Consider the following 15,081-nt stretch of genomic DNA (forward strand, 5'->3'; position numbering starts at 1 on the left):
TAACTCCCTTTAAAAGCTGAAACTAAATTAACTTTTACTTTGTGCTCTGGATAGTTGCATGGAAGCCTCAGTAGTTCCTTGAGGGGCCAGGAAGCATTTGTCAGGTGATTGTATTTGTACTATTCTTGATTTCCTCCATGGTGGGGGAGTAGGGAGATAAAGGCTTTGGAATAGTTTCAGACAGGTTACCAGATATTGTTGAAAAAAATAAACCACTAAGCGTGTAACAAAATTATTCATGCAAGCGTGTTATTCTAACAGTAATGTTTGCAGTAAAGATTCCTGTGACTGCAGGTATATTTTGCAGGGATGGGTCTTCTAAATCATCACCGTTTCTTGCATTTTTAACAAGTATAAAGTACCGCAACTTACAGTGCATTTTTTCCCCCCTGCTCTGGCTTAGGAACATAGACCCCAGGTTTGAAATCATCTTCACAAACCCTTGCCTAAACAGTAAGGTGGGCTAAGGCAAAATGTTTCCAGATTTCCTTTTCTACTTTTTGGGGGGTCACTTTCTGGAACTTACTGCTAGCTTTGACCACCTGTGAATAAACTAACCAGCAGACAGTTTGAGGAGAATGATCTGACCTGCTGTGTGCACTTTCAAAAGCAAATGACTGAGGAGTCAAAAGGTAGGGAAGTTGTTTCAGGATTCATCTCCCATGTAATAGCTCAGGAGGCAGCCTGCAGTTCACTCAGTTACCTGGGAGCTGTCAAAGCACACAGTATCTTATTTTACAATATTATTGAAAAAGCTGCATGCCAGACAAAGACAATTTACAACCCATTTATTTTCAGCTTTCTCTTAATTCCCATTATTTGAAGTAAAATCCATCTTCCTGACAGACCAGCTTCTTAGTTCCTTTAATCCTGCAGCAAAGTGATAATCCTTTATTTGTGACCTCATAGGCTGTTGCTACGGAGAATGCTGTGATATCACAAAGCCAGCACTGTGACTTCACTGTTGATGGAAGCCGTAGTTGAAGGAGATGGCCCGCGCTCTGGAGGCCTGGGGGAAAGTTTATATACTCTGGTGTTCTGCAAGCACTTCCTAAGGAGCAGTATCTGGCAAACAGGCTTGCATGATGTCTGCCTGCATAGGTGATGAATGATACAGTCAGAGGCTGCATATGAGGGGAAAACTTGTTTGGCAAGGTTACTTCTGCCCTTGCAAGAAGTTATCAGGAGGAAAATGTCACTGTGAAGTTACACAAGGCTCTCACATCCCAAATCTCCAGAGATATCATGAAGAAATGACTCTGAATGCTGGAATTATATTCTCTGAAACCACAAACAACTTACTCTGTATCCCTCTTCATCTGAAGAATATAATTTTGCAAACCCAAAACTTTTCTTGGGAACACTAATTACATCGAAACTTCCATTGAAAAAAGTTTGTCAGGAGCAAGGCAAGAGACATGTAAATCACATTCAAGTCTTTATGCCCTAAAGTAGGCTTTCAGGCTCTTACTTAGAGATGGAAGTGTGAAGGAGATGCATAACTTTAGGCTTTGTGTCTGAGGCTTTCAGATATTCCCAAATAGCCAATAGGTGGATTCTTTTCACGTTCAAGTCTGAGCTTTTATGCCAGGTTCCAGAAATGAGTGCCTAAAATTAGGCTCCTAAGTAACTCCTGATATTTTCCAAAGTACTGAGAGTACAGCAGCACTCAATGGAGATAAAGGGAAGTGCAAACGTACATCAGTTTTGAAACTCAAGCTGTGACTATTAGAAACAACATATGGCAATAGGAACCAAATTTGGCTCCTTTAATATCTCTGCTTTTGACCATAACAGGAAGTTTTTAGAGAAATAGTACTTGAACCTCTAAATGTCAGTGGTTATCTGCTTTTCAAAAGTGAAGCTGTTAGAACCCAGGGAAAAAAATACTAGTAAAAGAAAAGGGTAATTCCTTTGTTTTAACATTTACTTTTTGAATACATTAGAAAGCATTTGATTGAACAACAGGAAGACACATTCTTGCCTCTAATAAAATCTGTGTTTTATTTCTACTACTGATTATTCCGTTTTTAATTTTCACTTTTATATGTGATATGAAAGGTCACACAGAGGAATTTAGCAGGATTATGCATGTACAACTGCCCCCAGTTGAGACAACTTTTGGAAGTTTTATAAGCTAAATCAGGTTAAAAACCCCTGCTCTTATTCCAGAATAAATGGGCATTTACGTAGGTATAATTACACCAAGATAATTCTGGCAGTAAATTAGTCTTTTAGACCAAAGCCCTGAGGTCAATTTCTATCTTATCCCTGTTACACAGATGTTCCCCAAACTGTTCAGAGAGTGTACTGAACTGGATGCTGCATAACAAATCTATGTTGCCATACCTCAGTAAAATGTACCAGAATTAAAATAAAATACCGTAACTTAAAAAAAGCCCAACCCTCATGCAGAGGCTTTGCAGACAGCACATGGCATGGTGGATGTGCTTTGGGCGGCCTCACATTTTCAAGTTCTTGTGGATTACACCTTCTTTCTATGAAACTACATGTGGATGTGTGTTTTGAAGAGCTTCTCATAAAGCAGCAGAACACTTCTAAAGACGGTATTGGTGATGACATGCTTAACTGCTTTCACATGTTTTCATTCAAACTGCCCAAACCACTAGCCTACTCCCTCAGTGGAGTGATGTTCCATGTGTGCCTTATTAGCATGCACACTACTAATTTACTCTCAGCTTTCTTTACTGTCCTGTAAGCCCCCATCCTTCCTTAGCTTTGATCTTCCAACACAAAAGCTTAGGAACAACCCTTTGAAGAACAAGCTAAATGTTTATTTTTAGCTATTTTGCCTGTTCCAAACACTGGGAGGGCTTGTTTAAAGCTGCTGTAGTGTAGGATGCAGGTTCGCAGGTTCCCTTGGCCAGAGCCAGGTGCCTGAACTGCCAGGCATGCTCCTGCTGCTGGGGTTTTGGTACTTGGGCCCAGGCTTTGGGCTGCAGTGCAAGATACATTTGTTCTTTCAGGCTTTTAATTGAGACTTTGAACAGAGGCTTTCATTGAATCCTCTGTGTGGCACGGGGTGAAGGTCAGCCTAGAAAACAAAACAAAGGCAAGCACCAAGTGGATGCAGAGCACATGCAGATTGGCCTTCACAAAACAACTGTCCATTTGTTTGCTTTCTTCACTGATATATGCAGCCATTCCCACTTTCCTTATTCCAGCAATCCTGTAGACCCTTATACTTTCCCAGCCTTTCTACAGCTGGATGTACTAATTTTATTTCTTACCATTTGGTTATTATTCCTACTTCCGCTTAGCTCTGCTAAGCATTTGGATTCTTTTAACAAGTCTTCTTTCATCATTAATATCACATATGCTGCATCGCCTGCTTTAGGAATCAAAAATCATCTCTTTCCTCACATTTCCTCTTAACCTTTCCTGTGGTTTTTTTTCTTACTTACATTGTTTCTTGTTTTTCTCTCCAATCTGCTGCTGCTAATTCAATATTTATAGCCTAGTTTTTTTCTTTAAGTGGCCCTAACATCAGCTCTTCAACACTAAAACTTGTAGCTACCAAACAAGCAGGAGGAGGTTTCAGAAAATGCTTTTAGGGCCACTTACATCCACTGTAGGCATTTCCAAGGGCTGGTCAGCAGTACCAGCCTCCCAAAGCAAGTGGCTAGGTGAGCAGCAGTGCATGCACCATCTGAGAGCTGGCAGATGTTTCTGCCAACCCACTCTCCTTCATCTTTGAAAGGTCGTGGAGAGCAGGAGAGGTGCCTGAGGACTGTGGAGGAAAACCAGTGTCACTCCAGTCTTCAAAAAAGGCAAGAAGGAGGACCCAGGAAACTACAGGCTGGTCAGCCTCACCTCTGTCCCTGGAGAGGTGATAGAACAGGTCATTCTGGAGGTCATCTCGAAGCATGTGGAGGAAAAGAAGGTCATCAGGGACAGTCAAAGTGGATTCACCGAGGGTAGTTCATGCCTGACCAACCTGATAGCCTTCTGTGACGGAATGACTGGCTGGGTAGACAAGGGGAGAGCGGTGGATGTTGTCTGCCTTGACCTCAGCAAGGCTTTTGCCACTGTCTCCCACAACACCCTCACAGGTAAGCTCAGGCAGCGTGGGTTAGACGAGGGGACAGTGGGGTGCGTTGAGAACTGGCAGAACGGCAGAGCTCAGAGGGCCGTGATCAGGGGCGCAGAGCCCAGCTGGGGGCCAGGGTCAGTGCTGGGTCCAGTCCTGGTCAGCCTGTTCATCAGGGACCTGGATGAAGGGACGGAGTGTCCCCTCAGCCAGTTTGCTGATGATACCAAACTGGGAGGAGCGGCCAGTTCAGCAGAAGGCTGCGCTGCCCTTCAGCGAGCCCTGGACAGGCTGGAGAGCTGGGCAGGGAGGAACCTCATGAAGTTCAACCAAGGCAAGTGTAAGGCCCTGCACCGAGGGAGGCACAACCCCAGGCACCAGCACAGGCTGGGGCTGACCTGCTGGGGGGCAGCTCTGCGGAGAAGGACCTGGGAGTCCTGGGGGACGGCAGGTTGCCCATGAGCCAGCAGTGTGCCCTGGTGGCCGAGAAGGCCAATGGTACCATCCTGGGGTGCATTTGGAGAGGCATGGCCAGCAGGTCGAGGGAGGGGATCCTCCCCCTCTACTCTGCCCTGGGGAGGTCACACCTGGAGTGCTGTGTCCAGTTCTGGGCTCCCCAGTTCAAGAGAGACAGGGAACTGCTGGAGAGGGGCCAGCGGATGGCTACGAAGGTGATGAGGGGCCTGGAGCTTCTCCCTTATGAGGAGGGGCTGAGAGAGCTGGGCCTGTTTAGCCTGGAGAGGACTGAGAGGGGATCTTACCAGTGTCTACAAATACCTTAAAGGTGAGTATCAGGAGGATGGGGCCAGGCTCTTTTCAGTGGTGCCCAGTGACAGGACAAGGGGCAACGGGCACAAACTGCAGCACAGGCAGTTCCATCTGAATATGAGGAAGAACTTCTTTACCTTGAGGGTGGCAGAGCACTGGGACAGGCTGCCCAGACAGGCTGTGGAATCTGCTTCTGTGGAGATGTTCAAAACTTGCCTGGACATGAGTGTGCAATCTGCTCTAGGTGAATCTTCTTTAGCAGGAGGGTTGGACTAGATCTCTAGAGGTCCCTTCCCTGACCATTCTGTGATTCTGTGATCCCCTTCACCATGTGCAGCACAGTGTTTACTGATGATCAGAAATGATTTTGAAGCAGAGCTCCTTGTCAAGCTCCAGCTCTGACAGAGACACTTTGTAGCCCTTTAAATAGGAGTCGTGCCCTTGAGCCCATAAGGTCTGGGTGAGTTAAAGTGCTGCCTGTAGGGGTAGCTCATTGAAAGATTATGGCAGTAACTGTAAGGCCTTTTTTCTTGTGGTCCAGAATAAGGAATGACAAGAAAAGGAATGGTTCCTTTCTTGTTGTTAACGTGTGTGAAGAAAATATATCTTGCTGTGGCATAAAATGTAGTAGTTCAGAGCTTGGATTTATACACCCCCTATGCTTTGATCTCAAAATTTTGTTATATGTGATTTTCTCTCGCTGTCCAATGGGTACTTGCCAAATTATCCCAGTATTATCCCAAAACCTCTCCTTTTGGTAGCTTTTTGGTTTAGTTCAGTGTAAATTAAGGTCATCATCAGCTCCTGAAATCATCCCAGGAATCTTGTCTTGCTATCCTACTTCAGGTCTCTCTCTATACTGAATAAGAGGGCAAAGACACAACTATTTTTACGTGCTCTCATCTTTCAGAAAACTGGGTCATAGCAACACTTGGGGAGCACAAGGACTCTTCCATGCTCTAGTGCTTTACAAATGCTTGGTGGAAGTCCAAGAGAAAAGTCTTGTCAAGCTCAGTTTAGAATACTGGGGAGAAGAAAGAACAATGACCAGTTCTGGTCCCTGGAAATGGTTAACAAATGTTCTGTGCAGCAGGGATCAATACTAAATGTTTGGGGTTTACTAGCTATGTTAGAAATCTGAAGGATGGAATGGATAATGAATTGGTAAGCCTATCTGCCAGATCAGTTGTTCACGTTTGTTAAGAGTGCTGAGGAGGACTTTAGAAAGCACTGGCAACAGCTGAGTAAAACAGTTGAGCAATTCTGCAAAATAGTGACCTTAGCAACATAGTGTAAGGCAACGTGGTGAATGCTGACAAAGTATTGCTCAGGTATGTTAGTTTTTGTACTTTTTTAGGAGTATGGTCTGCATGTTGCTGGAGTCAGTGGTGAACGTGTTAGATGAGTCAGGGGCTGGTAATTAAAAGTCCAAACCCAAGACTGGAAATTAGGAGATGTGTAAGAAGTCATGCAAGAGGGATCTGTCTGAAATTGATAATTTCATCCTTGTTTTGGATACCATGTTTGGTTTTATGGCTCATGTACTGAGAGGCTTTCAGATGGCTGAAATTTAACTTAAAAATAAAAGAGCAGGAGGTAGGGAGCTGTTACTGTTGTAATAGTAGTAAAACACCTGTTGTAGGTTTTGGTTTACTGCTTCCTGTAATAAAATGAGTGCTCAGTAAAATTAAGAAGCAAAAAACATGTGAATTGGATAGGAGGAAACATTTAACGTAGTGAGTTGTTTTAATTGTGGGAACCCCTGATTCCAAAGTACTGGCATTCTTTTGAGGAGGTATGCATTTGCTGATAGTCATACTAATTGGGAGAAAAAAAATGAAAATCTGCCAATCCTTAAGGATCTCAAAAGAACTGTTTGTGTCTGGAACAAGGAGATTTCCCTTCAAGATGCAGTACCAGTGTCAATGTGTGCAATTGGTTTTCTAATGCTTCTTCTAAGATGTGATGCTTGACCCTCCTGAAAGGCAGCAGATTTGGTGAGTTGCTGAGCTGGTGTGCCATGGCATTTCCCGTGTTCCGATCTCCACAGCTGATCCCCACACAAATGAGACCAAAGGACAGAATATGAAAGTATTTTGAGCCACTGTGGGAAACAGGGGCCACTGCATCTACCCCATGCAGGTAGAGCATAGAGGCAGAATATCCTAATATAGCCGCTTCATGTATTAGGGTGTAAGACATTTTGATTTTATAACCGTGAAAGTACATCTTCTTAAATGTACTCCAGCCATAGTGAAAACTCTGCTTTCCACCACAGGGAAAAAAAACGACCCAGTAAACTCAACTGCTAAGTCTTTGGAGTGTCTAACCTTTTATTTTTAAAACCACTTTGGCACTATTATAATTGATTCCATGCCTGGCCTTTTCATCGGTTCTTTCCCAGCCAGGAAAAACTGGGCTGTTAAAGGCTGCTGCAGTACCATGGGACTTGTGTTCAGTGTTGCAGGTTCTTATTTTAACCTGAAGTTACTGCCAGTCATGACTATTTGTTTGAGAAGCTGTAATCACTGCAGTATCATCTTTGGGATGAAAATCCTTCCATGGTTACAGCAGTCAATATAAATGAGAGTGCACTGTGGGTTTGGATTGTATTGCTAATTGTCCTTTCACCTTTCAATATTTTTAGCTGCTGACTGGACTGTTGCTGAATATTTGCTGCAGCTTCCCCAGCCACAATGAAAAATGTATTTTGGCTAAACTGAAGAGGATAGTCAAGAACATGTGTTTAAGGCAGGCTGATTGTTATGTTTCAACAGCCATGTTCTGTGCTTTCAGGAGTTTGTAAAGGAATATTTTTCTCTGCCTTTATAATTCCCACCCTAAAAGAAAACAGCCAGGGTTATCATTGTTTGTTGTTTTTTTCTTTTGTTTCTTATGTGCTCGCTTTCTTGCCAAATCTCGTCTAGTGTCATTTTTTTTTTAATGCTTCTATCTTCCCTTGCATTTACTGTTTGCTGCCAGAAAACAGGCAGGCTTTGTTTTTTGAGGGGGTGGAGTGGTGGTGATGTTACTGAAAATCGTAACCAGGAGAACTCTCCGAACCAAATGATAGTTTAGAAAGCCAACACTGGTTTATTGCAGCACAGGGTGCACGCGGGATCTTTCCTCCTAACACACACACCAAGCTACTCGAGGGTACCGGTTACACACAGCAGAGTGCTTGCATATTCATAGCATATTTCATATTCATTTTTGTTCACGAACAGGATTGGATACAAGTGTCTCGCTTCTGATGCAAATCAGTGCGCATCCTCAGATAGCACTGCTGAAGGTTTTTTACCAGCTGGGCATGCTCCCGAAGTGGGGGTTTGCCCTCTTTTGGGCAGAGGGGCTATTTGAGCTGGAGGTCATGCTCTCCCGTTACTGCCATTACCTTTGTTCGGCTCGCAACTAATTTTCTGTGGGTTGCAACACCTTATCGGTTTGTGTCCTCTTGGCCAGAACTTTCTCACTTGGAGGCTTCTTTCTGGGTAATTTAGGTAACGGTGTTGTTTGTTTCCCAAGGTTGACTGGAAGTCCTTTTGTTCATCAGTTTTAACTGCTTGAGAGGGTGGGTCAGTTTGACCAGAGGTCGGTAATTTGGGAGTTCAGGCAACAGTGTAGTCAATGATAATACAGCTTTAACAGTAATCGAATTAATTTAATAGTAACAGTTCTCTGTGCAAAAAACAACCAACCCCAAACCCTCCTCCCCTCCCATACCATGGTCCTAGCTGCAAAACCTGTTAGAAATTTTTTCTGCATCATTTAAAAATATCGTATAATTCACAATGGGCCATAATTGAAAGAAACTTTTAGTAATCAAATTCTAAAAAGACAATTGTTTTACATACAGGGCTTTTGGGGGACTGAGTTTTGTGGGTGGCTTTGTTTCTTCTGTTAAGACTTGATGGGTTCATTCAAATGCAGTTTACTGGGTTGTATTAGCAAGTGTGGCACGGGGTTCTGTCCTGCATTAGGTAACATTTCAAGTATTGTTTGTTTCTCATTTTAGTTTTTGTGACATTTTAGCATGTGATAAAGTGGAGATGGTTAAAAAATGGATAACAAATAAGAAGAATTGTCTGGTCAAAGATCCTTAGTCATGTCCACAGAGTGAGCTGTTAAAGTGTAATGAGCAAGATCATAGTCTTGGGAGTCAAACCAGGAGTATTTGCTTCAAACTCTGAGTTGCAGGTAGCATAAAAAAGATACCTGGAACCGGCTGTTCAGTTGTGGGGTAATAGTGAACCATAGTTCAGCTGTGAAAAAAAGCAAGTTTAATTCTTACTATGTATAGGGCAGGGTATTTCCACTAAAAGTATGGAAATTTCAATTATCTTGTGCCTGACACAGGTGAGAGGTTAGCTGGAGCACTAGAATATGGTCCAGAATTCTGGTGGTTGCTTTTTAAAGAAAAGTTATGTAAGTTCGAGTAAATGTAGAAAAGTCCTCTAGAAAGATTAAAGGGACAGGAGGGGCAGACATAGGAAAGAACACTAAACATATGGGTTTTTTAAAGCCAGTGATGTAAGATCTGAAGGAAGGGAGGTATGTTCTCTGCAAATGCATTGGGGTATAAGCTGCAGGAGGGGAAAAAAAGGAGTATTTAAGCTCTTAGACAACATTAGCACAAAACCAGATAGGCATTACTTGTCGGGATGTTGCTGAATTTAATACCCTGATCATGTTCCCTCTTGTGTTTTCTTGAGTGATTTCTTAAAGAACCAGGAGATTTGTTCAGGTAAGCCAAGTGGAACTTATTAGCGTACTACAAATATGTTGTTATTAGTGGAGCACAAATAAGTAAAATTTTTTACAATTAAAAGATTTCATAAAGAAACGTAAGTGTATGTTTGTGTCTTTCTGATGTTCCTTAATCTGGTTTCTTCCGGGGCCACAGTTCATTGGTTGTGTTCCCAGTCTGGTGTTCAGGTGCTTCCTGCTTTGTGAAGTTGGTTCTTGTAGAAGTAACCTTAGTAGTACATGACCATAGTCTCTGCGGCTACAGAGTCTGAATGCAGAGTGCTGATGGCTGCTATTAGTTTCCAAAATTCTGGATCCACTGAAACTGTTACAAGCTAGTCTGAATTTTCTCATGCTCTTGATAACCTTCTTTGTCTTTTGGTAGTGTTCTTTTTTCTAACCTTTTTTGTTACCTCCATTCGAGCATGTTTCTCTTCTTGAATTTTCCTCTGGTGATGGTGAAAAGGCTGTGGCGAAGGACGGGAATCCCAGGCTCTGGCTTGGGAGAGCTCGAGGATGTATGCAAGCTAATGTGGAGTTTCACAAAGGAGCCTGGGTTCAACTCCAACACAATGCATGTGTAAAGGAAGAAAATGGGATCTTTACTTCATGTACTTTCTTGGTGTAGGAAGGAGATCGATCTCAGGCTACACTGTATTCCGTACTGGTCTATTCACATGCATGTGCATGCATGGAGTCACACAAGGAGAAGTATATGGTGTATTTGTGCTGTATGCTGTCAATAAGGCAGCTTTTGTTTCAGTACCAACTCACTTCGTGCTGGGGGGAGGTGTAGAATGGAAGAACAGCTGCCTTGATTGGGAAATACATGTGGTATTTTGACTAAGCCTTCTTCCTGTGAGGTCACGCTGCAGTAGCATCACTGATGATGGCAGCACTGGTTTATCCATCAACTTCAGCTCTTCTAAACATTCTTATTTACATATTTGCTGCTGGTGGTCTCTCACTTTTGCTCTCTGCCATGCTTGAGGTATTGGGCACTTCTTGCGGTGCTTAATACTGATTAAAGGGCTGTGTGGTGGTGCTGTGAGCTGATGGATTTGAGTAAAGGCATGCCTAGGTGCATGTGCACACAAGACACGTGCACCCTAGGTACTTGTGCATGTTCGATGCATTCTAAGTGTCTCTAGGGAGGGCATCACATGTGCAAGAGGAATTGTCTCATTCAAAGAGCTTTCTGTCTGTTCAGAGTAGTCAGGCTGGTCCTGTGTACGTAATTCGGGTGCAAGTGCTAGAGAAATTTATTAGAAAGGGTATTTTGGGCTGTGATATTACCTGTATCTTTCTTCTGCCAGTATTTTAACTTCGGCGATAGTAGCATGACTACTGCTGCAAGAACTTGTGCATGCGTGTGGAAACGGTACTGCATACACAAGCCCAGCTGTTTCGCTTTGCATGACTGTTGTGTAGTGCAAAGGAAAAGCAGATTGGAGCTCTCATTATTTCTTTCAGTAGGTGCCTCTTGTAATTCACTTCTAAGCCCACAGAAATTTTTCTTCTTGGAATTAATTTCGTTGCTGTAAAGTGGGTGTGGGCTTAGCAGACAAACAACCCAGTTTCTGTCCGATGATCCTGGGGGACCCAAACATTGAGAATGCCAAGTTGGATTCATTAGAGGCTTTGTTGCTGATCCTGCAGCCCCAGGGAAGACAAAACTCCTGTAAAGTTGAAGGAAGATTTCCTGGAATGTGGCCTTCAGGGAACACAGAAATTGATGACGGTGTGTATAGCAAAACCACAGTTTTTAAAGTTGAGATTTTTGGCTACTGTGTAACTACAGGTGTAGCAAAGCACCCAGCTTACCTTACGCTTGTAAATTAGCCTGTTTATAATATGGCTTTGCTGCATAACTGTTGTCATAGACCTGTAAACTAAAGTGACTTGTTAGTTGTGTAACCCAGCTATTTACTTGCTCTCTTGGAACACTTACATAGACCTATTTTAGGCAGGGTTTGACTGTTTCACTGCCAGGGTAGCTGTAAGACTCAGGCTTGCAGCGTAGGGAGGTGGTGATCTTCGTATTTCAGTCAGTCCTGAACACCTGGTGTGTTCATTTAGGGCAGAACCCAAGCGACCTGCCTGTTCAGCACAGCACAGGTAAGTCCTAAAGTGCTGTGTTTCAGGATTTTATGGATTATGTGCCTACTCTGCTTCAAACTATTTCAGAGTGCTTAGGATATAGGAACCTTTAAATAAGTGCCTCATGGCAGCACTTCTTTTTTTCTTTGCCCCTCCATTTCTGCATATCAGTCTTCACATTTTGATGACTCGATCACGACTAGAAATAGTTCTTTTACAGTAAAGGCAATTTAAAATGTTTCCTTCACTTAAAAGAAAACCCTCAAACAACTACAAATGTTTCTCCAAAACAGCAGCATCTGTCTCTCATCACACACTATTCCTGCCTCTTCTTCCGTGTTTTCCTGATGCTTTAGCTTAGCATATCCTTGCCAAGCAAAGGAAAACGTAGCACTGGGAGTGAGATCCTGACACAGTGACCCCGTTCTGAGCATTACCTTCTTTGTCAGTAGCAGCAGAAGCTGAAGCAGTTCTGCTGGCTCTCGGCACTTGGAGCAGTTTGACATTTTCTGTCTGGCATGGTTTCAGGGCTCACTTTGTTATGAGCCCAAATAGTGAATGGGGTGATGAAAATTGAGCTTGCAAGAACTTGTCCACTGCTTCTAATTTTTTGATAAACGGTTTGCAGCAGCACAACTTTGATCCAGTGTGCACCAGAGCTGTTTGTTATGTGCAGGTCTGCAGTGTTCTTCAGGACGGATGAAGGAGAGTAAATCTTTCTTTTTAATTGATAGAGTAAAAACTGGTGTCATGGTAAATAGTGAGTAATTTAAGAAAATACTGCTCTGTGCCAGTGTGTGTGCCCGCACGTATGTCTCTGCATTTGTGGCTTTTTGTATTGCAGGGTTCTGTATTCCAGGAAGGTATGTTGGGGTAAATTTTTTGTCTTGACTAGAGGGTTAAAGCTTTATTTGTCTTTGCTAATGCATGTAAATAGCTTTCTTGTCCACTAAATGAGGAGGCTGGCTTGTTATCCTGTACAATGCAGCTGGGCACCGTTCCAGAAGCACAGGCACATAGGCACTTCGTTTCAAAGACAAAGAAGCCAGCGCAGACGTAGGGAGAAACCTGGAATGTTGCGCTGTGGATTTTTTCAGAGCGATGACTCATTTCGGTTCACAAAGGATTCTGGGCAGGGTAGTGAGAAGTCAGGTTGGCTGATCCATTCCTATGACTTCACTTTGCAGAGAGCCAGGGAGAAGAGGAGTGACACTGCAGAATCCTGAGGCACTGCAGTGGAGAGGTGCTTTGCGAAGACTGTGAGTGCCTTCGGAACAGGGGGTGGTGTCAGAATGTGATTCCAGCCATTCCATGAAAATAGGGCAAAAAGAGAGAGATGTTTGCAAAACACTGTGTGGGAATTGATGTTTGTAGTCCCTTTTAGATTCTCCACCTCCCCTGTCATTTCTTAACCGTTTATTTCTTGTGCTTATCAGAGAATTGTGTGAAATAGCATTCCTTTCAGTGGACCTGCATAGATACTGCATTATTTTTTATTTTCTGGAAGCTGCTGTTTCCTGCTTTAAGAGGTGGGTGTTCAGCATATTACTGCCTAAAAGCATGCTTTGTTTTTCTTCTTTCAGGTCCTGTGGCACTGACCTATGCTGCATTCAGCCAGCTTCCACAGTGATATAAAGCCCCAATATGCACATTGTTGTTACATCACAGCTACTCTACATACTTTACTGGAGCATGGAACCAGACTATAAGGGTTCAGGTAAGTCCCCCTTTTTTAACATATTGTGTGCCAGGAATATAGACGTGGACATTTAATAAAAGATGCATTTGAAAAACATTGATTGAGGAAATACATTCTAAAGCACACAATATATTAAAAAACCACAGTCCCACCCTCCTCCTTCCCAGGATAAGCAATGCCACCAGTATCTCCTCGACTGAATCCTCTGGGAAAGTTCCGTGCTCCAGCAGAAACTTTTTATGATCGTAGTTGTAACACGTGCTGGGATATCACTTTGGATCAGGAGGCAGCTGGCCACAGGACATGGACAAAGAAAAGGAAATTTAAGTCACAGGAAATACACAGGATGAATGCATGTAAGACAATTCTGCTGACCGTGGGCAATTTAGCACCTGTTTCTGAAAGTCAGTGCCACTTGGTGAACCTGGGGATCGTGATTTTAGCTGGGTCTGAACGGTTAAATAGATCAATTTACGTGGTTAAAGTTAATAACTGGCAAGGGATTAGAACCTTGTTCAGAGGCAAGTGTTTGTCATATGGTTGGTCATTATTAAGGTTGCTGTGTTTTCTTCAGGCTGGTTAGAATCGGAGTGGTCACATTGCCAGGTCACATTCTTGAAGTGTTTGTGATTTGTGTCTGCAAGGGAAAGGTACATTTTGAGGTGTGTGCATTTCAGGGTGCAGATGGAGCTTGCTGCTTAGTGAACGTGTGTTAATGCATTTGTCAAGCCTTTGTTTAAGCTGCTCTTAAAGAGGAATAAATGGACAAATCTTGAATGTATTTTTTTTCTTATTGTTATCAGTCCTCTGATGTGTCTAATTGTCTAGTAAACACAACCTGCAGCTTTGTTCATAAAATACTCCAGGAAATATAGTTTAAAAGGAGGATTTAGCTATGTCTGAGAGCAGTGCAAGCAACACACCTTCTAATTCTCTTTATTTCAGATTTTGCCTGTAAAGTGTGTTCTTTTCTGTGCTAGTGTGCTAGTGCAGATCCAATGTATTTCAGAGTAATCTGGATAATACATAAAAATATGCATATTCTTCCTGTTCCCTCCTGTTGTCTAATCAGATGGAAATGTTCTCTGGCTTAAAATGGCAATTATATATCATTGTTGTGAGTTCACATAAGAAAGGTTTTGTTTGCTACATCTTAGTAAGTATTCTGTCATTAGAGTGATTCAGTCCCATTGGGGTTTTGGGGGAGAAAGGGATCATGTACAACCCAGGCCAGCCATGTAACTTCTTCAGCATCTCTCCTTTCTTGAAGTAAACCTGAGAATGTGCATTTTCTAAAGCAGGCTTTTCACTTACAGTATTCTTGAAAAAAAGTGGTAATATTTTAGACTGAAGAGCCCTCTTTTTGCTCGTAGCGAGTAGTTTTGGTTTTGTTATCTACCTTTTGTTTGAAAAGGACCTTTCTGTAGTTCTTCCCAGAGTGAAATGTGAGTGTTGACCAGAACAGGCTGTTGGCAAGCAATTTTTTGTCATGAGGTGCCATGAAGTTACTGTACTCTAGTTTGATGTTTTCTGATTAATAATGTAGTTCTGTAAGCAGCAATAGTGAAGTCAGATTTCCCTTGACAAGTGTTTTTTGACTGGATTCTCTACTTGTCTAGTGGGAGGTGGCTATGCCTGAAGCTCTGTGCAGATGGAGCATGCATAGCAAACACTCTGTTGTCTACTGAGGCTCAACTCCCTGGCACATGCATGCACA

At 42.8% G+C, this 15,081-nt stretch overlaps 1 protein-coding gene across 3 annotated transcripts in view; it reads left to right on the forward strand.

Moving 5' to 3' along the window:
* STOX2 (storkhead box 2) overlaps positions 1–15,081 on the forward strand; it is a 149,223-nt gene that overhangs the window by 108,759 nt on the left and 25,383 nt on the right. The window contains exon 1 of one of the 3 annotated variants that reach the window (XM_040603585.1): positions 13,254–13,382. The exons of the other annotated variants lie outside the window; for them this stretch is intronic. Within the exon in view, the coding sequence (XP_040459519.1) occupies positions 13,310–13,382 (73 nt within the window). The 5' untranslated portion in view covers positions 13,254–13,309. Of the gene's footprint in view, positions 1–13,253; positions 13,383–15,081 lie in introns of those variants that run through there. 3 annotated transcript variants of the gene reach the window in all.

The sequence above is a fragment of the Falco naumanni genome, chromosome 1 (assembly GCF_017639655.2).
Source record: "Falco naumanni isolate bFalNau1 chromosome 1, bFalNau1.pat, whole genome shotgun sequence".
Classification (NCBI taxonomy): Eukaryota; Metazoa; Chordata; class Aves; order Falconiformes; family Falconidae; genus Falco; species Falco naumanni.